The sequence below is a fragment of the Chanodichthys erythropterus genome, chromosome 9 (genome assembly GCF_024489055.1).
Source record: "Chanodichthys erythropterus isolate Z2021 chromosome 9, ASM2448905v1, whole genome shotgun sequence".
Taxonomy (NCBI): Eukaryota; Metazoa; Chordata; class Actinopteri; order Cypriniformes; family Xenocyprididae; genus Chanodichthys; species Chanodichthys erythropterus.
Genome location: NC_090229.1, coordinates 3,624,087 through 3,650,295, shown reverse-complemented (window position 1 = coordinate 3,650,295; position 26,209 = coordinate 3,624,087). Strand labels below are relative to the sequence as shown.

Genomic DNA, 26,209 nt, shown 5'->3' with positions numbered 1-26,209 from the left:
TAAGGGAGAGCCGTGAAGTAGAGACATTATGTCCGAAAACCATATTGTGGTCGGCCAGTAAGGGGCCACCAATATTAGGTCGACCTTCTCCTGGCGAACCTTCTCCAGAACTCCCGGGAGCATTGAGACTGGGGGGAACGCATACAGACGTAGCCTCAGCCACATCTGTAGCATGGAATCCAGCCCTAGAGGTGCTGGGTGCTGAAGTGAGTACCACAGAGGGCACTGAGCTGACTCCTCTGTGGCAAAATAGATCGACTTGAGCTCGACCGAAAGTTTTCCATATCAACTCCATCACCTCGGTGTGGAGTTTCCATTCCCCCGGTCTCGCGCCCTGCCTCGACAGGGCGTCCGCTCCCACATTCAACCGCCCGGGGATGAAAGCTGCTCTCAGCGAGAGGAGCTTTCCCCGGGACCAGAGGAGGATGCGACTGGCCAGCTTGAATAACAGGCGAGACCGCAAGCCCCCCTGATGGTTGATGTATGAGACCACCGCAGTGTTGTCTGTGCGGACCAACACATGGTGATCTCTCAGGTCTGGGAGGAAGTGTTTTAATGCAAGAACCACCGCCATCATCTCCAGCCGATGTATGTGCCAGGAGCGCTGATGGTCCTCCCAGAAACCCTGAGCCGAGCGACCACTCATGACCGCCCCCCAGCCCGTGAGGGAAGCATCTGTCGTAAGCATTACACGACGACCAGAAGTCCCCAGCACGGGTCCCTGGGATAGGAACCAAGGCTTCTTCCACATGACCAGAGCACGAAGGCATCAGCGCGTGACTTTGATCATGCGAAAAAGGATTTCCCTTCGAGGAAAACCCCTTGGTCCTGAGCCACCACTGTAGGGGTCTCATGTGCAGAAGGCCAAAAGTAATAACGTTGGACGCAGCTGCCATCAGACCCACCAGTCTCTGAAACTGTTTTACAGTGAGTGACTGGCCTAACTTCACCCCTTTCACAGCCCCGAGAATGGAACTCACACGAGCAGGGGACAACTGCGCCTGCATCGTGGTGGAATCCCAGATTACACCTAAGTAGTTTGCAACCTGACTCGGGACCAGCACACTCTTTTTGGCGTTGAGCCTCAGCCCAAGCCTCTTCATGTGCGACAGAACAACATCTCGATTGTGAACTGCCAATTTTTCTGTTTGAGCTAATATCAACCAATCGTCGATATAGTTCAGCACGCAGATGCCCTGGAGTCTCAGCGGAGCCAGCGCTGCATCCACGCACTTCGTGAACGTGCGGGGTGAGAGGGATAGGCCGAACGGAAGAACCCTGTGTTGGTAAGCTTCGCCCCCGAAAGCAAACCTGAGGAACTTCCTGTGTGAAGGATGGATGGATACATGAAAGTATGCGTCTTTCAGATCTATCGCTACAAACCAGTCCTCGGACCTGATCTGAGGGATGATCTGTCTGAGTGTAAGCATTTTGAACTTCAGCTTCTTTACGGATCGATTTAGCACACATAAACCTATGATCGGACGCAACCCTCCATCCTTCTTCGGAACAATGAAGTAGCGGCTGTAAAAGCCCGACATTTTGCTGGGAGGGGAAACCCTTTCTATAGCCCCTTTTTGCAAAAGCGTCGTTACTTCTTGCTCCATCACCAGAGACTGCTCTGGGGTTACCACCGTAGGAAGCACCCCATTGAACTTGGGCGGTCGTGAACCGAACTTAATTCTGTAGCCCTGTTCTATCATGAGCAGCACCCACTTCGAAACATTCGGGAGATTTTTCCACTCTTCCAAATATTCTACTAAGGGAACTAGTCTCTCGAGACTGGTCTCTGGTGTTTTTTGAGCACTTGGCTCGTCTATCTGACGCGGCGCACCGGCAGACAGACGAATCACGTGCTGGCCGACCCTCCTCGGAGGATCGGTGGAAACTGCTGTGCCCTGACTCACGATTGGTGGCAGGGTTGACAGAACGGTCCCCTGAGGGCACCGAGGAGGACCCGATATCCGAATCCCCCCGGAGGGGGCTGCCCTCAAGAGATCCTGCACTATAAATGTCAGGACCTCTTCTTTGAAGCCTTCCGAGAGATAATGACGGTCCTCAGATCCGTCCTACCTCCGGACTTTTAAATTCCTCAGAATTTAATGTATTCAATTTTTCATTTAATCCTCAAATTAAATGCAGCCAGTTCTTATATAAATATATATTTTTTGAACAGACTGAATATATTTAGAATACAAAAAAGAATTATAGCTCGTAATAATTCGCAAGGTATTTTAGGGAAAGAGAGAAAGGGAGCTCCCGTCTACTCAGATCCCTTAATATATACATACACATACACACACATGCATAATTACGGACACGTGATATGCGCAGCCTCGGCAAACGCAAGACCCGAGCCGTATTTTCATTCTTGCAGACTTAATCTACGCGCTGCCTCGGCAACGCGAGATCCGAGCCATATATTCTTTAATGAAAATTCAGTCTACGCGCTGCCTCGGCAAGCGCGAGATCTGAGCTATGAACTTTAATGAAAACTCAATCCACGCGCTGCCTCGGCAAGCGCGAGATTCGAGCTTTGCAATAGACTTTTATTCCCTCGAGAATAAAGCCAACAAGAGTGGAGCTACAAAACTCCCGCTAGTGCATACTTTTCTTCGGGACATTTTTATGAATGAACACTGTCACTGTCAGTTGTGAGCTGACGTGCACGCTCCACTCCCAGCAAACAACACATAAATCGTGTGTATCCCAACTCGCTTTGTAGTGTAGCACAGGGGGAAAATCAAACTGCTGTTCACGACTGATTTGTTATAAACGTGTGATTTTGAAACACGATATGTGTGTGTGACTGTGAGGTGGCGATCCTCAGATCGATATCACAATATCCACCTCCTCAGAGCTGGACATGTGAGTATCGGTGCCTCAACCCGGGGGAAGAAACCGCAGAGCGTGCTTCCACCTGGGAGACGGCGCTGAACCTGGCTGGTGAGGGCAGAGAAAAGGCGCGCCCGTCTCTAATCCCTCTGTCAGATCCATTTGTGAACCCCACGAACGGAGCCTCCGCCCTGCCTCAGCAGAAGCGGGACCCGATCCGCGGGGAACACTGGAGCACAGTGTCCTGAGAGTGAGTTTTTACAGTGCACACAGACGGCTCCCTCGAGAGCTGCCTGTGCTCACTCCCATTTCACTGCTGTTTCTCGCCATAATACGTGTCTTTTTTATATATAAATATATGGATTGGTGTGAGATACTCTTGTCCTCAGACGAAGAGATCTTGACTTGTTTATATGTAATAAGACAAACAACACCAAATAAGACACACAAGATACAGAGAGCGCTTGCTGAAGACAACAGAAGCTGGCGTGCTTTGTGTTCAGGTGTGCTTTATAGCTTCCTGATCCGTGACGTCACCCGTCTCTGACGTCACGTCTTTTCATTGGTTGGATACAGAGGTGCTTCATGAACACAAAATACAGAGGGTTCCCATCACGTCATCCGACGTAGCGTCGATAGTTCCCACGAAAGGGAACAGTGAGTATAACACCCGTCACACCTTCATCATCATCACTGTGAGGCTCTGATGAAGTCCTCACCTCATTCTCCGGTTCTGGAAACTGTTCCTCCACTCGTTTATGGAGCTGTTTGAACACGACCCTCATCACAGGAGGACACTGGGAAACTGAGTTCACGATGGCCTCCATGATGCTGGTCAGATACGTCTGCAGCAGCCCGACGCTGCTCTCTCTGACCTCTGCTTCCGACGCTGAGCCTTTAAATGATATTCGTCTGGAAAGAGATTGCGTTTTTAGCAATGCTGGATCATAACTACGTACTTAAAGGGTTAAAATTCAGTCTTTAATTACTCACCTGTAAGACCTTAGTTCATCTTCAGAACACAAATTAAGATATTTTTGATGAAATCCGATGGCTCAGTGAGGCCTGCATTAACAGCAAGATAATTTCCTTTTTCATGTGACTACAGTGGTTCAACCTTAATGTTATGAAGCAACAAGAATACTTTTTGTGCACCAAAAATAACAAAATAACGACAATATCTAGTGATGAACGATTTCAAAACACTGCTTCATGAAGCTTTACGAATCTTTTGTTTCGAATCAGTGGTTCGGCGCGTGAATCAAACTGCCAAAGTCACGCCCCCCAGTGGCGAACCATTGAAATCTCGCTTATCACCTAACAAAGCCTCATTTACTGAAATCACATGACTTTGATGCTCTGAACCACTGATTCGAATCAAAAGATTCGTAAAGCTTCATGAAGCAGTGTTTTGAAATCGCCCATCACTAGATATTGTGTACGGTGACCGGGAGAGGACATGTTCGGTTCATTTAGTTTTGTCGTGGCCACAAGATATTAATCCGTGGGAACGTGATAATAACTCGTGGCCACGTGATGATTTTGTCGAGGTAACGACATTCTTACGCTGTCAACGCTTGACGGAGGGCGTGTCTGAAGCTTGTGTTGACGCGAGCGTTATAGTGATTACAGCCAATCACATTACTTTCTGGTGTTGCACGAACGCAACGTGAGTGAAGCGTAATGCTACATTCACACGGGGCGCCGGCGTTAACGCTTCTCATTTACTTTGAATGGGTGACGTCATGCGTTGCCGAACTGAATTGTACTGAATCGCGTTGCAAGCAGCAGAAGATTTCTCAACTTTTCAAGCGCCAACGCAGGCGTCATCCAATCAGATGGCCCTATGCAAATTCCCTAGAGCAGTCGCTAGCCAACTGAGGAAACGACATCTATTTCTCATGCCCACGAGTTACATGTGTAAACAACCTGCGCTACCATAGCAACCTGGAATTATTACAAACATTAAACATTCCGTACTTTGTTACTCTCCCAATTCGCATACTATCCGTCCTAAATAGTATTCGAAAAAAGAATTAGTATGTCCCAAATCGTAGTATGTTGAAATGAGTATTCCAAAGATACCCGGATGGTCTACTTTTTCCGGTTAGAATTCGAATTGCAGATCCGTGCACACTTCTAACCACTAATATTGCCCATAACACATTACGCTGTGGACGAGGATTTGATTAGAACTACGAATACGAGTAAAAAGTGTTAAAAACTACAAACATGACGGATGTGCGAGACCGACGGTTAAGCAGAGCGGTTAAGATAAAGGAGCTTGAATGATTAATAATCGGTATCTAACCTGACGAAAAATTTGTTTATTAAATGTTATCCACATTATATTTCATCTGCAACAGCATTGTGAACTTTTATAACGATGTGTTTGGTCATTCATTTTTAAATGCATCATTATGCAAAGACGAGGAGAGTTATTGCATGAAAGACCCATGACTGGCAGATCAACGTGCGACTACATTTCTCTCCGAAATGGTAGGAAATTAAATTTAAATAAATGTGGAGGATTTTAACTGTGACAAGATGATTGACAGGGTAGTTTAAACAGTTACAGGTTGCGTAACTAAGCGACAGAACGTCCGTTAATGACGCAATTATGACGAGGTACTATGTCCCAAAACTTGCATAATCTGCTACACACTCAAAAGTATGTACTTTTTCTTTACAAAAACAGTACATACTTTTAGGACGAAGTAGGCGAATTGGGACGCAGCATTAAAGTTTGTATTCTGTAAATACTGGAAATGCCTGATGACTTTATGATTGTTTCTGTAGCCTATTTCTGACGACAGTAGCTTAAATGAGTGTCTGTTTTCACTTGTAGCCCCTTGTGCCTGTTACAGCATTCGAATTAAGTTAAAAAATGTTTTACTATTAATAGGCTATGTTAAAAGAATATTTTGTTTATTATGATATAACCTATGAAAGCTTTATTTATGATTTTATTTTATTTCTGTTGGCACACGGGAATTTTACATGAAGTTAATTTACGGGGATTTATATAGGTTAATAATCATTCCTTAATTCCACCCTTATTTTCATTCTCAATTAATAAGGTATTGTCCATTTGTAATAATTCCAGGTTGCTATGGTAGCGCAGGTTGTTTACACATTTAACTCGTGGCCACGAGAAAAATATCTCGTTCCCGTGATCTCGAGGCCACGACTTTACATCGTGTGGTCATGACATAAGGATCATCTCACGACATATTATCAAGTTAAATTAACCAAACATGTCCTCTCCCGGTCACCGTAATTATGGAATAAAGTCATTATTTAGTTTTTTTTTGGTGCACAAAAAGTATTCTCGTCACTTCATAACATTAAGGTTGAACCACTGCAGTCACATGACTGTTTTAAAGGTACAATTTGTGATATTTTTTTCCGCTAGAGGTCGCTAGAAGCCTATTCAAAACAAAGGCGTAGTTTGATGACGTAAAGTTTTAGAGCGGAAACTTGGGACACGTGGTCTCCATATCAACGGACGGTGCAAAAGAATAGGGATTGGAGTCTGGAAGAACTCATGTTCATGGATGTGATTATTAACGTTACTGTAGTATGAAGCAGATCAGGACCGAGTGTTGTGGAGCTGAATGAGGAGCTGGAGCGATTGATCAACACACGCCTCACGAGCAACGGGACTTTTATTATGACACAGTCGCCGGCGCCGCTTCCGCTTTTCCGGTCATGAGTTTACGGAAGCTGTCCTTGTCGACAGAACCAGCGGCAGATGGTAAACAGTAATTATGTTCCATAAATAAGTAACACAATCCACCATAAAATGTGCAAGAAGTAAATAAGGAACTGCTTGAAGCAAGCTAGTGGTTTGCTGGACACTAGACACTACTTCCGCATTTGTCCACGGCACTGTTGTCATGTGGTTTCTACGTCAGTAAAGGCGGTAACAAAGGTAACTGACGTCATTGACAGGCGACTGCACTGCCCCGTGTCACTGTTTAGAAAGGGAATTTTCTCATGATTTACAAGTAGTTGAAAACATTAGAGATATTGTTAGTAATCAGCTGAACAAAATATATAACACTAGCCTAGTGGTTTTTGGATATTTTACTGCAAAAATTTTACAAACTGTACCTTTAAATACATCTTTAGTAGCTTTCTGGGCATCTGAAAGTGTTAATTATCTTGCTGTCAATAGAGGCCTCACTGAGCCATCGGATTTCATCAAAAATATCTTAATTTGTGTTCTGAAGATAAACGGGTGTAGAACAACATGAGGGCAAGTAATCAATGACTTTTTGGGTGAACTAACCCTTTAAAGGTTAAATAATCATAAATGTTTCTTGAGCATCAAATCATCATATTAGAATGATTTCTGAAGGATCATGTGACACTGAAGACTGGAGTAATGATGCTGAAAATTCAGCTTTGATCACTGGATATAAATTTCATTTTCACATATAAAACAGCTATTTTGAATTGCAATAATATTTCACAATATTCCTGTTTTTATAATATTTTTGATCAAGTAAACGAAGCCTTAGTGAGTCTTAAAAACATTAAAAAATCTTACCAGCCCCAAACGTCTGAAATGGTAGTATATATATAATATATTTCAAATATTGCCTGAAACCTGCAGAGCTTTTGTGCTCACTGACATTTCACATGTGGTGAAATCACGCTATACATAGATCTAAAAGCCAAACTCCACCATAAGAGGCAAAGTTTGTCAAGTTCACTGCTGTTCCCTGGCAACACGTCTCTCCTGCAGTGATTTTCCCCGATCATGGCTGCTTCAGCTAATGATATGCTCTACTGTTATGTATATGATCTCACACCTGCAGCGATTGAGGTCGATCTTGCAGGGATCCAACTCGATGTACTTCCTTTCCTCAAAGATCCGGTTGATAATGGGCTTCAGAACCTCATGTAGATACAGCATCCCGACAGCCTGACACACACACACACACACACCAAACCCTCTTACTACACACTCTGATATAAACACAAGATTATATTTGAGATATGCACACACCTTCATGAACTGCTCCATAGCTTTAGATGCCAGTGAGTTGGACCGGAAGAGAGTGTTTGGATCTGCTATTGGGGAGAAACAGAAAACAACTTCTGTCAATGTGTTTCTCAAGCGTTTCTGTCTTCTGTTCCTCCAGAGACCGTCAGAACGAACCTGTCATTAACGCCAAACCAGAATGAAATCTGCCTTGGTCTGTTGTCCATGCACACAAAAAAGTATGTACATTTTACTAAGTATACTAATATCAATGTACTAGAAGTATACTTGTAAGTGTACTATTTCAATACTACTTTGGACTAAATTGGCCCATTTTTCAGTGTATAAATGTACACTTTTACGTATACTGTAAGTGCAAAAGTAGCAAACTTTGACTACACAAATTCTTTGTTTGTATCGTAACTATACTACAAGTGAACTTAGTTAAATAGTTGTAAGACATTTTTAGTTTATGAAAGTACACTTTGAAGTATACGCTCGGTAATCTACTAGTTTAGTAGTTTAATAGTGCAAGTACATGTAAGTTTCATTAAAAAAAGCAACATTTTAAACAAAAAGCTGAAAATCGTCCGGATGGGATTCAGAATGATGATAAAAGCATGGATTAGATTGAGTCAATCAGCATTTCCAAAGCTTCACAGTCGTTAATCCTTCATGGGTCGACATTTCAGAACATTAACATTAGGCAGTTTTGAACTTATATGTTAAAGGTGCCATCGAACGTTTTTTCACAAGATGTAATATAAGTCTAAGGTGTCCCCTGAATGTGTCTGTGAAGTTTCAGCTCAAAATACCCCATATATTTTTTTTAATTAATTTTTTTAACGGCCTATTTTGGGGCATAATTAGAAATGCACCGATTTATGCTGTGCGGCCCCTTTAAATCTTGTGCTCCCCGCCCACGGAGCTTGCGCTTGCCTTAAACAGCATAAACAAAGTTTACACAGTTAATATAACCCTCAAAATGGATCTTTACAAAGTGTTCGTCATGTATGCTGCATGCATGCGTCGGATCATGTGTGTATTGTATTTATTTGGATGTTTACATTTGATTCTGAATGAGTTTGATAGTGCTCCGTGGCTAAAGCTAACATTACACACTGCTGGAGAGATTTATAAAGAATGAAGTTGTGTTTATGAATTATACAGACTGCAAGTGTTTAATAATGAAAATAACGACGGCTCTTGTCTCTGTGAATACAGTAAAAACCGATGGTAACTTTAACCACATTTAACAGTACATTAGCAATTGTACTTCTAGGGCACCTAGGGCATCAATTTTGTAATTCTAGGGCACCTTTAATGTTTGATGATTGTGTTATTTTACATTTGCGTAAGCAATCTTCTACCACTTGTTTCTGCTTCTTCACCTGTGTTTTGATCCAGACATTTTGTACTATTTCAGAAGATGCGTAATATCGCATTTAAAGGATTAGTTCACTTTCAAATAAAATTTTCCTGATAATTTACTCACCCCCATGTCATCCAGGATGTTCATGTCTTTCTTTCTTCAGTCGAAAAGAAATTAAGGTTTTTGATGAAAACATTCCAGGATTATTCTCCTTATAGTGGACTTCGATGGAGCCCAAACGGTTGAAGGTCAAAATTACAGTTTCAGTGCAGCTTCAAAGAGCTTTAAACGATACCAGACGAGGAATAAGAGTCTTATCTAGAGAAATATTAGCATGTTGCTTATGTACTGTTAAATGTGGTTAAAGTTACCATCGTTTATTACTGTATTCACGGAGACAAGACTGTCATTATTTTCATTATTAAACACTTGCAGTCTGTATAATTCATAAACACAACTTCATTCTTTATAAATCTCTCCAACAGTATGTAATGTTAGCTTTAGCCACTGAGCACAGCCTCAAAGTCATTCAGAATCAAATGTAAACATCCAAATAAATAAGTACTTACGCGATAAGACATGCTGCATGACGAACACTTTGTAAAGATCCATTTTGAGGGTTTTATTAGCTGTGTGAACTTTGTTTATGTTGTTTAAGGCAAGCGCGAGCTCCGGGGGCGGGGAGCACGAGATTTAAAGGGGCCGCAGCCTGAATCGGTGCATATAGTTAATTATGCCCCAAAATAGGCAGTTAAAAAAATGAATTAAAAAAAATCTATGGGGTATTTTGAGCTGAAACTTAGACACATTCAGGAGACACCTTAGACTTATATTACATCTTTTAAAAAGACGTTCTACGGCACCTTTAAAGTCTATATGTAAAATTCACTAAAGGTTGAATATATGTTTTTTCTTGTTATGCATGCAATTCTTGAAAATAAATTTCTTGTTAATGAGTTAAGTGCAGATAAACCATAATTCTTTCATAGTTCTGTTAAACTCTTTCTGCTACAAAGTATTGTTGTGTCCTACACAAAAAACTATCATAGTTATGCCAGAGCTACTAAAATATCAGTTTCATCAGTGCATCTTAGATTTCTATTCTACTGTGAGTACAAACTGCATATTATATGAAAATTAAAATATATAAAAATATGAACTGATTGGTTATCGGTATCTGTATCGGAATCGGCCATGAGAAGGACTTAATTATCGGTTATTGGTTTTCATATCATGCATCCCTAAAAAGACTTTTTTTTATTTTGCCTGTTCGGAAATTCAGTTTTTCTTTTCGTTGCCTCAGGGCAATGTTGTGCGGTAAGGGGTACTTTTCGAGGATGTTTTGGACAGTATCTCACATTGGCAGTAATGTGTTATGAGAAGGGAAGATGCAGGAACACCCAAAGTGATGTGTGTAACACACACCTCTATTTCACAGCAGAGAAGAACTGCTTTTTGAAGTTTCGTATGGAGTGAAATCATGACACACTATGATACAAGCCTTTGCATGCATCAAATTCAATACATCAATGTCTTTCAAGTGTTTTTCCCTTTTTACTTGATGATTTCTTTTGACATTTAAAAAAAAAAATACATAAAAAGTAGACTGAAAGTACACTTTGTTTATTTTTAGTTTAAAAGAAGTATAGTAATAGCATAAGAGTATACATATAAATGTGCAAAATAAAATCTATCAAAATTGTATTTATTTACAACTAGACTTTTACATTTTATAAAGAAAATGTGATGTTTTCCCACACTATTACCCAAAGCAACTTGCACTGCAGTGCATTTCTCTCCATGTTCTGGTGTTCTGGGTTATTTTTAGTGCAGTTGTTCTTGTTAATGATAATCGACACTAGTCATGCACACTTTTTCATGCACTGAGATTTTGGACTTTTTTGCTTCTGTCTTTCAGACTAGCGAAAAACAAAGATCCAAAACACACATTCACTGCACTTTTATCTGTTTGCATCTGTAGATTTCATTTTCAATCCATACCTTTAAAGCTGTTGAGTTTGAATCAGCTTTACACACACCAAACTTTACAGTTTTATTCATATCTATATTCTGAAGGTTTTTACACTCGGCTGCATTTTTTCCCCAAATAAATATGGTGTTTTTTTTTCTGTCTGTTGACAGTATTTTCTGATGCATGGAGCGATAAAAAGAGAAATCCAGAATCCCCTCTGTAAAACAAACGAATTTTGAGCCTTGCTTTACCCAGTGTTCAGTTTTCTGCTCTGGAAATGTATGCAAATGAGTGAATATTTAATTAGATAATGGTTTGTTTGCATATCTAATCTTAATGTTCTGTGAATAATCAACTGGGGGAAGTATGATGATAACATTTTTACCTTATTTACATGTGGTCTCACACTAAAAATGGCTAATTAGATGTATTATTCGTTATACTAACTAATATCTCAGGGGTACGTCACGTCAATAATCATAGTCTCGTACAGTTGATCCCTCATAGTGACACGTTAAAACTATTTCCAGTTCAATTTGTTCTCTGTTATAATTAAATTGTAAGTAACTTGGGTGTTTCTGTCTTTCTCTTTAATCCTCGTCGTTGACAAACATTCCCATCTTATGATCGTTCCATTTCCTTTTGAAGCTGCTTCCTGTGGAGTTGCTATGGAAACTTGGGCCCTTTGTTTGTCATCGGCGCGGCACAAACGCAACATAAAACACCAGCCGAGTGTGAAAAACCCACGCGCTCCCAGAATCACACAAAACATCATTAATGAGAGAGGAGAAGTTCAGAGATGACTTCACGGCAGCGAGGGGAACTGTGTGTAAATATAGCAGGACTGAAGTCGTCACGTCGCCTACACACAGGAAAACCACTAATCAAACACACACACACACACACTCAACGTACTGGTGTTGTGGACCTCTCTGGTGTTGAGGTAGTCCAGGAACGGCACGACCAGACCTTGACCAAGATAGATCTTCACGAGCGTCATGGCCACATCCTGCCGGCTCTCCACCGTCGTGACCTCTTCCAGCAGGGTCAGAGGTGTGGGATCATCGACCTGACAGCATTGGGCAAAATTCACAATTTAACAAGGCCGTATCACGCACTTTTACAAAGTCTTGATGTTGTTTTTGTGCTCTACTAGAGCAGGTTTTCCTGCTTGAATGTTGATTATTTTCCTCATATTCTCCATTGTTGTAGCTCCTCTCTTTCCAGTCTGTCAGTAACACTCTGTTTAATTCCAGTCTCTATGAAGCCCCTCCTTCTGAAAAGCACAATGTGCTCTGATTGGTCGGATGGAGCAGTGTGTTGTGATTGGTGTTTGGGAAATGTCCCGCCCCTTGATGACGCCGCTTATGCTTTTCCAGTCATGAGTATGAGGAAACGCAGCTCTGTTTATCATATTAGACACATTTGAGAGTGTTGAAAATGATGTTATAACGTTACTCTGTGCGTTCGCTCGGCGGCTGCTGTGAGACACTGTTACACACTGCAGTAAGATAGATCCATTTTACAATATCATATTAAATACTGGATGATTGTGTTGATAAATGGCATGCAATTAATTTTAAAACGTATTGTATGATGGAGAAAATGCTGTATTACTGTTACTAAAAATAAATTTGCATCTGATTATGCTATGTTAGCTACTTCACAAAACAGTGTTTTTCTCTGAGGCACGGTAAAGCATCGCAAAAAATCAAGAAAATTAGATTTAAAAAATAAGACTAAATGTGTTGAACTATATAACAACAATTAGTTTTCTGTCTATAATTATATCAAAACAGTTGTTCCCTTGTCTATTAAAATGTGTAATATATTAAAGCATCTTTGGTGTTTCCATGGTTTCTACAAAATAAAACCGGAAACCGAGGGTAAAGCGAGTATGACGCCATTGACAGGCGACTCCTCACACGTCCCGGAGCCTTGGATAAAATTGCAATTTTCTCACAATTTACAAATAGTTGCAAACATTTGGGATATTGTAAGTACTCAAGTGAACAAAATATATAACACTGGCCTAGTGGTTTTTGGATATTTTACTGCAAAATTCTTACATTTTGCACCTTTAAACAGATTTTGGGCACTAAATGCACATGAACTGATCACATCAAGTTGAAGGCTTCATTTTTTTTTAGTCCTGTTAAACTATTAACTGAAATAAAATAAAATACATAAAAAAAAACGTAAACTTATTTTTCTTATTTAGTTGCCAAGACAACATTTCTCATATTTATTTAGTCTAAATTGATGTACTAAAATAACTAAAACTAAAACTAAAAATAATTAAAAAATTAAATAAAAAAAACCTAATAAAAATGGCAAAAACACTAATAATTGTTTTTAAATGCATCACCAAAACTAACTTAAATTAAAAAAAAAAAAAAAAAAAATTTAAAAGAAAATATAAAAATAAAAACTAACTAGAAAATATCAAACTACAACAGTATCTCAATGATACTAAAATAACACTGGTCTGGATCATGTTAAAGTATGTACTGTATGTACAGTATTCTGGAAAATTCTGTGTGCACTATGTAAAATAAAAGTTGATTTAGTGTTTAAATGTTTAAAATGCATACAAACGTTTGTAGTCATTTGAATCAGTGATTTGTCATATGATCTAATGTTTCTGTGAACAGCCTACATGGTGAGAATATGAAATGTACTATTAAACTGCACTTTATTCTGCATTTTAATTCAAATTCCAATTAAGATTACAGTTCCTGTTTGCTTCCTCAATTCATAAAGGAAGTTACTCGTTGGTTTGGAACTAAATTTGACAAAAGTTACATCATTGTGGCTAAAAGTTCTTCAGAAGCTTAGTGTCTTATTATAGGTCAGTGTTTTGGAGAAAAGGTGAAGCACCAGATGCTTTTCTTGCAGTGTAAACGTTCTCCAATGACATTAACCCTTTGTTTTCAAGGCCTGAAACACACTGTGTGCATCATGGGTGCTATAGACTGTCTTTTGTATTCACTCTAAGCTATTTAGATACACAGAATGTGATGGTACCTCTGATGGCGAGATGACGGCCTCCACCAGCTGCTCGATCAGAGGCTGATAGTACAGAGAAGGAAGGATTCGCTCCTCTGCCAAACGCACCTTCAAACGCAAGGCACCCAGTTTACCTCTGAAAGAGAGACAGATAGTTTTGTGTCTGTGTGATTTTATAACAGTGCTTTCACTGAACTAGACATTAGTGTTTCATGCTTCAAATCTGACCTGTAAGATGGGTAAGATGCATGTTTGTGAATTGCTTTTACAATGGCGGGATGTTTATTGGATTTATACTCTTTTAAATATGGGGCTAAATGATTAACTTTTACTTAATGTTATGATACACTGCAAAAAATGATGTTCATCCTCAGTAAATGTATCAAAATTAAGTGAGTTTGTGCTTAAAACAAGAACAAATTTGAAATAAGTTTATTTTTCTGTTGCCACTGACAGTTAACTTTTCTTGTTTTAAGTACAAACTCACTTTATTTTTATTATTTTTTAGGGATGCATGATATATCGGCCACCATATCAGTATCGGCCGATATATATGTTCATTTTTAATGTTATCGGCCTGATAAGAAAATTTGGCCGATATATTAAAGCCGATAAATAATGGATTATTTCCTCCAGCTGAGACACTTCAGATGTGCACTGATCACATGATGGTTATAAATTGCTTGAAATATGATTGAAATCAAATCAAAAAAGGAAAATACAGTTATGTACAGCGCAAGTCTGTCATATAAGCTACATAATATTATAATTGTGTGTTTGGGACATGGCTTTTAATGGTGAGACTTTTGTTTTTGTAATCAGGCTCTCAAAAATTATATAAAAAATTTGATTTAGATTTATCAGCCAATATATCGGCTTTCAAATGTAAACTATTATGGGTTATCGGTATTGGCCAAAATTTTCATATCGGTGCATCCCTAATTTTTTTTTTCAGAAAACAAGACTTAATATCTTCAGTCATTTTGCTTTTCAAGCAAATGTATCTTGATTGAAGAATTTTTTAGATATTTTTAATGGAAAACAAGACAAAAATAGTGAGCCAAAAACATTTTTGCAGTGTATGAACATGTCACTTATGAGGGTTTTTTCGGATATGAATGTCTACAATGTGCTAATACATTTTGTATGATGTTAGTAATTTGACAAATATCTTAACTGGACTTGATAGATACAGGTGCTGGTCATATAATTAGAATATCGTGAAAAAGTTATTTTTTTTATTGTAAATTATTTTTAAAAATGAAACTTTTATATATTTTAGATTCCCTACATGTAAAGTAAAACATTTCAAAAGTTTGTTTTGTTTTAATTTTGATGATTAGAGCTTACAGCTCATGAAAGTCCAAAATCCAGTATCTCAAAATATTAGAATATTTCCTAAGATCAATCAAAAAATGGATTTGCAAAACAGAAAAGTTCAAGTTCTTTGTTCATTTGTGCACTCAATACTTGGTCGGCAGCACATATTACAGCAAATGACTTGCTCCTAGCACAAATTACAGCATCAGTGAAGTGTGGCATGGAAGTGATCAGCCTGTGGCACTGCTGAGGCACTATTGAGCCTTCAGATCATCTGTATATTGTTGGATCGACTGTTTCTCATCTTTCTCTTGAAAATATCCCATAGATTCAGGGGTCAGGCATGTTGGCTGGCCAATAAAACACAGTAATATCATGGTCTGCAAACCACTTGGAAGTGGTTTTTGCACTGTGGGCAGGTGCTAAAGTCCTGCTGGAAAAGGAAATCAGCATCTCCATAAAGCTTGTCAGCAGATGGAGGCATAAAGTGCTCCAAAATCTCCTGGAAGATGGCTGCATTGACTTTGCACTTGATAAAACACAATGGACCAACACCAGCAGATGTCACGGCCCCCCAAATCATTACTGACTTCAGAAACTTCCCACTAGACTTCAAGCAGCTTGGATTCTGTGCCTCTCCAGTCTTCCTTCAGACTCTGGGACCATGATTTCAACATGAAATGCAAAATTTACTTTTATCCGAAAAGAGGACTTTCGACCACTGTTCACTGTCCAGTTCTTTTTATCCTTAGCCCAGGTGAGATGCTTCTGATGTTTTTTCTGTTTCAGAAGTGGCTTGGTAGTCCTTTTCCTGAATATGTCTGAGTGTGGTGGCTCTTGATGCACTGACTCCGGCTTCATTTGACTCATTGTGAAGCTCTCCCAAGTGTTTGAATCAGCTTTACTTGACAGTATTCTCAAGCTTGTAGTCATCCCTGTTGCTAGTGCACCTTTGCCTACCCAATTTCTTCCTTCTAGTCAACTTTGCATTTGATATGCTTTGATACATCACTCTGTACACAGCCACCACATTAAGTAATGACCATCTGTGACTTACTCTCTTTGTGGAGGGTGTCAATGATTGTCTCCTGGACCATTGCCAAGTCAGCAGTCTTCCCCATTAGTGTGGTTTCAAAGAACAAGAGATACCTGGAATTTATACTGTAGGGATGGTCATTTAATGAAACTCAAATGTAAATATTCTAATATTTTGAGATACTGGATTTTGGACTTTCATGAGCTGTACGCTCTAATCATCAACATTAATAAATAAATAAATGTTTTACTTTACATGTAGGGAATCTAGAATATATGAAAGTTTCATTTTTAAAAATAATTTACAATAAAAAAATTAACTTTTTCACGATATTCTAATTATATGACCAGCACCTGTATGTTGCTCAGGTAGGTCCTTCAGGGTATTTTGGAGGGGTGAGGTGTCTAAGTAACAACATCTAGCTATTGGGGTACCTCAGGGCTCGGTGCTTGGACCACTTTTCTTCTCCATCTGTTCTCCATCTCCATTCAGAAACATGGTTTTTCCTATCATTGCTATGCTGATGACACACAACTCTACATCTCATTCAAGCGGATGACCTGACGGTAGCAGCTCACATCTCAGCCTGTCTGACAGACATTTCCTGCTGGATGAAGGACCACCACCTTCAACAGCTTGAGGCTTCAAAACTTCTCCATTCAGCTAGGCTCATCAACTATAATGCCTTCCAGGACAGCCAAGAATGATGCTTGCCAACAGAAAAATCACTGGCTCTGCACCCCTATACCTAAACTCATTACTCCAGACTTGTGTTGCCATCCCAAAGAGACGGAAAAACTTTGGAAGCAGCTTGTCATTAAAACATGAGCCAAAACAAAGACAACGATCTCTGAAGCAGCATTACCATCTCAAACACACCTGCTAATGAATGTGACTGCACTGTAAAACACACACACACACACCCTGCATCGTCCTCCGTGTTTCCCAGTGGCATCAGACGAAACCAGCCCTGCAGCAGAGGAGATCTGTGCAGACACGACAGAGGGATTTCCACCTGTGCAAACCAACACAAACACATGCATTCAGCAGGTAAAATCAACCAAACACATGATCACTGCAAACAACTCTGTCATCATCATTTACTCGTGCTAATAATAATATGCTTGTGTTTTACACAGGAAACAGAATGTCATACGGGATTGGAGAGATAAGAGGGTGAGTCAATGAACATTTTTAGGGGAACTATTCCTTTAAAGGAATGATTTCCCTTTTTTAATTTTAGTTAGTGTGTAATGTTGCTTTTTGAGCATAAACAACATGTGCATCACTAACCCTAAAATTTACATAAACCCCGCCCCTGAGAACACACAACAAAGGGGGCGGGGCCATGTTGGGCTGCTTTAGAGAAGAGGAAGAGTTGTTTTTGTAAATGCCGTCATTTATGCCGGACTGCTTCACAAACGAGGGTCAATTCAACACAAAAGATGAACATGACGGCACATGCTAGTGGATGAGTTGAATCAACTCCACAGCAACTACATCAATTTATCCACTAACCATTCAGAAACGTCTAAAAGTTGTAACTTCTTCCTGAGTCTCTCCATCAGTGTCGACTCCGGTTTGAACAATACTGACAATCCTCATTGCATAACAAATTTGTGCAAAAAAATTGAAATATTGCGTATAAAACATTTGCGAATAAAGCACCATTTCCATTAAATGTGTTCTAGAGAACAAAATGGTCAGATCCTGGAAAACTAGAGCAAAGCTGCTGCAAAAATGCGTTTTCATCATAGCACGTTTTCTTATCAAATAAAAAACACAATTTTTTTTATGCACATTTTAAGATTTTATTTGTATCTTGGTGTTTCCATCCATTGTTTTTTTAAAAGCAATGTCCCAAAATTTGCATAAAAATACGTGTATGGAAGCAGCGGGTGACAATTAATTTATTTAAGCAACAGACCGACTGCCACCTCACCTTTCCCAGAAAGTCGTTCTTGCCCACCATGTCCCAGTCCCAGACCTCCACCGTGACGCTTCCACCCTCATCATCACCACCTTCATCCAAACACAGCTCCAGAGTCTCATCCCAGTGCGGGAACCGCGTCTTCTTTATGATCTAGAGAAAACACTCCCGTTAAACTAAGCTGCATATTACAATGCATACAGCAAGACGTTTATGTTTATGAATTATAAAGACCCGTTCACACCAAGAACAACGAATATAACTATATTAATGTGGTGTGGAGCAGCTCATGATCCGGTGTCTGCTCTGAGTTTGGCTCATTTATTACATGCATTTGAAAAGGAAACATGCACTAAACACGTTCATAAACATGTAATGAGAAGCACATACAGACTGGCTGTTGTCAACAAAAGAGAGGCTACCTGCAGTTTTTTTAATAATCATATAAAAACTAATATAAAATAATAATATAATATAAAATAATATAAAAATATATTTAAAAAATATATATATAAATATAATATAAAGTCATAAATACTGGTATTGTAATTTTACAGTTGCACTCAAAAATAAAATAATAATAATTATTATATTTTTCTATTATTTATAATCCCAAAAAATACCAAATTATGCAGTCCTACAAACCTGCAAAGCAAGATATGAAGTCATAAATATTAGTATTATAATTTTAAAGTTGCACTCAAAATAAAATAATAATTCTTATTTTTTTCTTAAATAATATTTTTTTAACTGTGAATTTTTTCTTATATTATTGTTTATTATTGTAAATTATTAATATAATTTAGAATACTTGTATTTAGTAATAATAATAAACATCATCACCATCATCATAAAATAAAAATTAAAATAATAAAATAATAATAAAAAATAATTATTTTAGTTATATTGATATAATAACATTTTTGCTAAATTGTACAGCCCTACAGTCAAGCACAGCAAAAGCTATGAAGTCATAAATATTAGCATTATAATTTTACAGTTGTACAATAATTATTATTTTAATATTTTTTATTTAGTAATAATAACAATAATCATTATAAAATTAATCATCATCATTATTAATAATGATAATGAATGGTATTATTATTTTATAGTCATATTAATATATAATCACAATATTTTTGACCATATTCTGCAGCCCTACAAACGAAGAACAGCAAACCTGGAGCTTTTTTAAAGCAAGATTTTATCAGAAAAAATCCTGCAGTCCTTATATGAGGAGGAAAGTAAAAGCTGAACACAGCTGCCGGTTACTGAATGAATTGTGAATGTTTTAGATTTGAACATGCAAAAGCATGAGCTTCAGCGGAGGAAACACCTTTTTATATTTAATAGTGACTTAAATTGAGGTCTGTTCCTCATATAACTTGATCATCAGATGATTTCAGAAGACTTAGAAATGCTGAAATAGCCACTTTCATGGTGCTTTAATGATGTTCTGCTCTGGTGACGGTATAGATGAAGACTCGTCGTCTCACCGATGTCTCAGCGCTGAGGTTGTTGTAGATGATTCTGGTGAACGGATCAGAGGTACCGGAAATATCACGAGGAGCCAAATCACTGCAACCAACACAAACAGTTCAGACTGACACTTACAGTACGTTTTCACACTACAATTGAAATTTAGGAGAAACAGCTGATGCCTAAAAACAACTGAGAACATTTGCATTTATGCATTGAGCAGATGCTTTACAATAGAGGAACGAAAGCAGTCTGTCACATTGATAATATACAATGCCAGGTTTAATAGATCAGGACACGGAAAGCGAGACGCTCACCGAGCCTCGATGACGTGGCAGTGCAGACAGGTTCTCTGAGCGTCTCTGTGAAGCTCCAGAGCCAGATGAATCTCACCCTGAACCTCCTCGTCTGGATCCACACGGCTCAGATTCAACCAGTTATCCAAGCCTGCAGGAAGAACACGCATCAGTTTCCATTCTGAGATGATAAGCACAGATCTCAACTACACAACAGCCATTGGGTTTGTTCAGATTCAGAACAGCATGCGTTCCCGCTTTTTTTCTTCTTCTGTATACAGTATTTAAAATATTTAGTTTACATTCGCCAAAATGTGCCATATACAGCCTGAATGCACTGCAGGTGCTGTATCCCACAATGCAATGCAAACCTTCCTTTTCAAATGTCAAGTAATATCAACAAGCTATTATTTTTTTTTATTTTTAGATTTTTTCTTTTCTGTTTTCATTTTAATATAAGTTTTAGAAATTATTATTTTAATTTTAGTTATTTCAGTATATCAGGTACTGGAAATAAGTTTTTTTTTTAATGTTTTTTTTTTTCAGTTAACATTTATTTAATTTAATGTAAAGACATTTTTTATGGTTTTAGTTAACTATAATAACCTGAGAATTTTAACATCTTGATTCATAATTTTAAATTGAATTAAAAATTAAATATTTTATTTTTTATTATTTTATTTTTTTTGTAATTTAGTTACTTAACTTTAGTATGGAAGAGGATTAGGGCCAAGCAATAATAAAAAAAATAAAACCATCTCAAGATTAAAGTTGTTAAATTTCGAGAAAAAAGTCGAAATAAAATGTTGAGAATAAACTCATTAAATGAAATGAAAGAACAAATTCATTAAATTATGAGAAAAAATTTGTTTATTCTCAACATTTTATCGACTTTTTTCTCGAAATTTAACGACTTTTTTCTCATCATTTATCAAATTTGTTCTCATAATCTAACGAATTTTTTCTCTTAATTTCTCGTAAAATGACTTTATTCTCAACATTTTATCTAGACTATTTTCTTGAAATTTAACGAGTTTTTTCTCGTAATTTAATGAGTTTATTCTCAACATTTTATCTCGATATTTTTCTCGAAATTTAACCATTTTTTTTTCGTAATTTAACGAGTTTATTCTCAACATTTTATTTAGACTTTTTTTCTCTAAATTTGATGAGATTTTTCTCAAAATTTAACAACTTTAATCTCGAGATGGTTTTATTTTTTTATTATTGCTTGGCCCTAATCCTCTTCCGTACTTTAGTTACTACTATTAGTTTTTTTTTTAAATATTTTTATTTAGAATAAATAAATTTTTAATGTCTATGTATATATATTTTTTATAAATTTTTATTTAGTTTTTGTTTTAGTTATTTCAGTACATCAAGATAAACTAAATGAAAATCTTGCTTTAGCAATGAACTGAAATATAATACATTTTTTTTAAAATATTTTTTAAAATATATATTTTTAAATAGTTTGTTAACTATAATAACCTGAGAATTTTAACATCCTCTTGATTCATAATTTTATACTGAATTAAAAAATAATATAAAAAATATAAATTTTTAAATTGTAGCAATTTTGTTGTTTTTTGAATTTTTATTAGTTATATATATATATATATATACACACATTATAAATATTTATAGTTTTATTTAGTTTTATTTTATCTTTTTTTAATATATCTATATTTTTATTCATTTTTATTTAGTTTTTGTTTTAATTATTTATGTACATCAAGATAAACTAAATGAAAATCTTTAATATTTCTGAGATGATAACGGTATGATTAAACATGTAATCTTGTAAGGTTAATTTAGCACACCACTGTTTGAACATGAATCAATGCATATACTGTTTTGCGTGTTATATAAAATCAGTATTCAGAATTCATGATTCATTGCATGACAAATGCATCAGCTCTAGAAAGGTTTTGCGTACAGTAAACCCACTTTTATCACATTTAAGAGGTTCTGCAAAAGTCTTTTGGCTGTATGATCAAAAATAAGTCAAAAAGGAGACATTGACATCACTCGCAGTTCATCTGTCACACTGTCGTGCATATTGCATTGTGGGATACAGTGTGCATGTGCTCTGCAGTGTTTGCAAACATGCATACTACAAATTCACATGATCATACACAGCAAAAATGTAGTATGGACGCATGCTGATGTGAACACAGGCATGATCTAAACCAGAGCAGCTCCAGCAGGAGGACGCAGTACAGTTTACAGTTACAATAAATCTCTCATCTGAGGGCTTTACAGAGCCGAACGCTTCCCATGATCCCGTGGGTGAGGGGTGAGTCAGTCATGACAGGCTGCAGTGATTCATGCAGGGCAAGTGCATGCTGGGAAGACATGAAACCCACTGTGGGGTGGCGTGGTCGCTAATACATCACGCATGTGCCCGTAATAACTAAAAACTCAGCTGAGAACAGCACTGAGGGAATTACTTCAGGTTGAAGCTGGGAAATAAATCCTCGTCTCCACACGTGATTTTAAACACCGCATTCACTTTCATAGTTAATTCATAGTGTCAAATTATTTCAGTTTCATCTAGCTGCCATGGCAACATTTCTCATTTTCATCTTGTAGTAAAATAACTGAAATTAAAATTGAAAAAACAAATTGATAAACTTTAAAATGTAAACTACTGTACAAAATGATCTCAATGATAATAAAATAACACTGATTTGAATGCGTGACTTTAAATATGTATTATTCAGTCACTTCCTGGTTTTCTGTTCATCTTTAGATGCGTGTGGGTCTTCACTTCCCTTCTCTCTTTAAGAATTTTCTTGTGCACAAATCATATTTTTAGAAATGGCAGCTGGTTCTGTGTGCACTGAAGAAGGATATCTTCAAAATGATTTATTTTTAAAGAAATGGGAAGTGAGATTGGGTATTAAAAGTTCTGTATATTTTATCTAGTATGTGTGAAGGATGAATGCAAATCAGTTCACAGAAATGTGTAACCAGAGTTCTGATGAAATCATAAAAGTAACAAAGAATCCTATTCGCTGTATATATTTGATAAGGTGTGACATCCCTGTTTAGATAATGTGGCTGATTTTATAGGCCACTTTCATGTATATATAATTTTAAATAATATATACACTACCAGTCAAAAGTTTGGAAACAATTTTTAATGTTTTTGAACGAAGTCTCTTCTGCTCATTAAGGCTGCATTTATTTCATAATAAATACAAATATATATATATATATATATAATATTGTGAAATATTATTACAATTTAAAATTATGGTTTTCTATTTTAAAGGTGCCCTAGAACGTTCTTTCACAAGATGCAATATAAATCTAGAGTGTCCCCTGAATGTGTCTGTGAAGTTTCAGCTCAAAATACCCCATAGATTTTTTTAAATTACAAACCCGATTCCCAAAAAGTTGGGACACTGTACAAATTGTGAATAAAAACAGAATACAATGATGTGGAAGTTTCAAATTTCAATATTTTATTCAGAATACAACATAGATGACATATCAAATGTTTAAACTGAGAAAATGTATCATTTTAAGGGAAAAATAAGTTGCAACACATCTCAAAAAAGTTGGGACAAGGCCATGTTTACCACTGTGTGGCATCCCCTCTTCTTTTTATAACAGTCTGCAAACGTCTGGGGACTGAGGAGACAAGTTGCTCAAGTTTAGGAATAGGAATGTTGTCCCATTCTTGTCTAATACAGGCTTCTAGTTGCTCAACTGTCTTAAGTCTTCTTTGTCGCATCTTCCTCTTTATGATGCGTCAAATGTTTTCTATGGGTGAAAGATCTGGACTGCAGGCTGGCCATTTCAGTACCCGGATCCTTCTTCTACGCAGCCATGATGTTGTAATTGATGCAGTATGTGGTCTGGCATTGTCATGTTGGAAAATGCAAGATCTTCCCTGAGAGAGACGACGTCTGGATGGGAGCATATGTTGTTCTAGAACTTGGATATACCTTTCAGCATTGATGGTGCCTTTCCAGATGTGTAAGCTGCCCATGCCACACGCACTCATGCAACCCCATACCATCAGAGATGCAGGCTTCTGAACTGAGCGCTGATAACAACTTGGGTTGTCCTTGTCCTCTTTAGTCCGGATGACACGGCGTCCCAGTTTTCCAAAAAGAACTTCAATTTTTGATTCGTCTGACCACAGAACAGTTTTCCACTTTCCCACAGTCCATTTTAAATGAGCCTTGGCCCAGAGAAAACGCCTGCGCTTCTGGATCATGTTTAGATATGGCTTCTTTTTTGACCTATAGAGTTTTAGCCGGCAACGGCGAATGGCAAGGTGGATTGTGTTCACCGACAATTGTTTGTGTTCACACGGTGGATTGTGTTTCTGGAAGTATTCCTGAGCCCATGTTGTGATTTCCATTACAGTAGCATTCCTGTATGTGATGCAGTGCCGTCTAAGGGCCCGAAGATCACAGGCATCCAGTATGGTTTTCTGGCCTTGACCCTTACGCACAGAGATTGTTCCAGATTCTCTGAATCTTTGGATGATATTATGCACTGTAGATGATGGTAACTTCAAACTCTTTGCAGTTTTTCTCTGAGAAACTCCTTTCTGATATTGCTCCACTATTTTTGGCCGCAGCATTGGGGGAATTGGTGATCCTCTGCCCATCTTGACTTCTGAGAGACACTGCCACTCTGAGAGGCTCTTTTTATACCCAATCATGTTGCCAATTGACCTAATAAGTTGCAAATTGGTCCTCCAGTTGTTCCTTATATGTACATTTAACTTTTCCGGCCTCTTATTGCTACCTGTCCCAACTTTTTTGGAATGTGTAGCTCTCATGAAATCCAAAATGAGCCAATATTTGGCATGACATTTCAAAATGTCTCACTTTCAACATTTGATGTGTTATCTATATTCTATTGTGAATAAAATATAAGTTTATGAGATTTGTAAATTATTGCATTCCTTTTTTATGTTTGTACAGTGTCCCAACTTTTTTGGAATCGGGGTTTGTAATTTTTTTAACTGCCTATTTTGAGGCATCATTAACTATGCACCGATTCAGGCTGCGGCCCCTTTAAATCTCGCACTCCCTGCCCCCCCCAAGCTCTCGACTATAATATAATGCATAAACAAAGTTCACACAGCTAATATAACCCTCAAATGGATCTTCACAAGATGTTCGTCATGCATACATCAGATTATGTGAGTATAGTATTTATTTGGATGTTTACATTTGATTCTGAATGAGTTTATATATTGCTGTGTGGCTAAAGCTAACATTACACACTGTTGGAGAGATTTATAAATAATGAAGTTGTGTTTATGAATTATACAGACTGCAAGTGTTTAATAATAAAAATAGCGACGGCTCTTGTCTCTGTGAATACAGTAAGAAACAATGGTAACTTTAACCACATTTAACAGTACATTAGCAACATGCTAACGAAACATTTAGAAAGACAATTTACAAATATCACTAAAAATATCATGTTATCATGGATCATGTCAGTTATTATTGCTCCATCTGCCATTTTTCACTATTGTTCTTGCTTGCTTACCTAGTCTGATGATTCAGCTGTGCACAGATCCAGACGTTAATACTGGCTGCCCTTGTCTAATGCCTTGAACATGAGCTGGCATATGCAAATATTGGGGTCGTACATATTAATGATCTCGACTGTTACGTAACAGTTAGTGTTATGTTGAGATTCGCCTGTTCTTCGGAGGTCTTTTAAACAAATGAGATTTATATAAGAAGAAGGAAACAATGGAGTTTGAGACTCACTGTACGTCATTTCCATGTACTGAACTCTTGTTATTTGACTATGCCGAGATAAATTCAATTTTTGATTCTAGGGCACCTTTAATATACTTTAAAATCTAATTTATTTCTATGATGCAAAGCTGAATTTTCAGCATCATTACTCCAGTCTTCATTGTCACATGATCCTTTAGAAATCATTCTAATATGATGATTTGATACTCAGTTATTA

At 37.6% G+C, this 26,209-nt stretch overlaps 1 protein-coding gene across 1 annotated transcript in view; it reads right to left on the bottom strand.

Annotated features, from left to right (window-relative positions):
* LOC137026190 (rasGAP-activating-like protein 1) overlaps positions 1 to 26,209 on the bottom strand; it is a 46,598-nt gene that overhangs the window by 14,361 nt on the left and 6,028 nt on the right. Inside the window, exons 5-13 of the mRNA XM_067393448.1 lie at positions 20,267 to 20,396; positions 19,967 to 20,048; positions 18,480 to 18,620; positions 17,461 to 17,552; positions 14,200 to 14,317; positions 12,088 to 12,241; positions 7,853 to 7,917; positions 7,656 to 7,768; positions 3,555 to 3,747 (exon numbers count right to left, since the gene is read on the bottom strand). Coding sequence (XP_067249549.1) covers positions 3,555 to 3,747; positions 7,656 to 7,768; positions 7,853 to 7,917; positions 12,088 to 12,241; positions 14,200 to 14,317; positions 17,461 to 17,552; positions 18,480 to 18,620; positions 19,967 to 20,048; positions 20,267 to 20,396 — 1,088 coding nt within the window. The remainder of the gene's footprint in view (positions 1 to 3,554; positions 3,748 to 7,655; positions 7,769 to 7,852; positions 7,918 to 12,087; positions 12,242 to 14,199; positions 14,318 to 17,460; positions 17,553 to 18,479; positions 18,621 to 19,966; positions 20,049 to 20,266; positions 20,397 to 26,209) is intronic.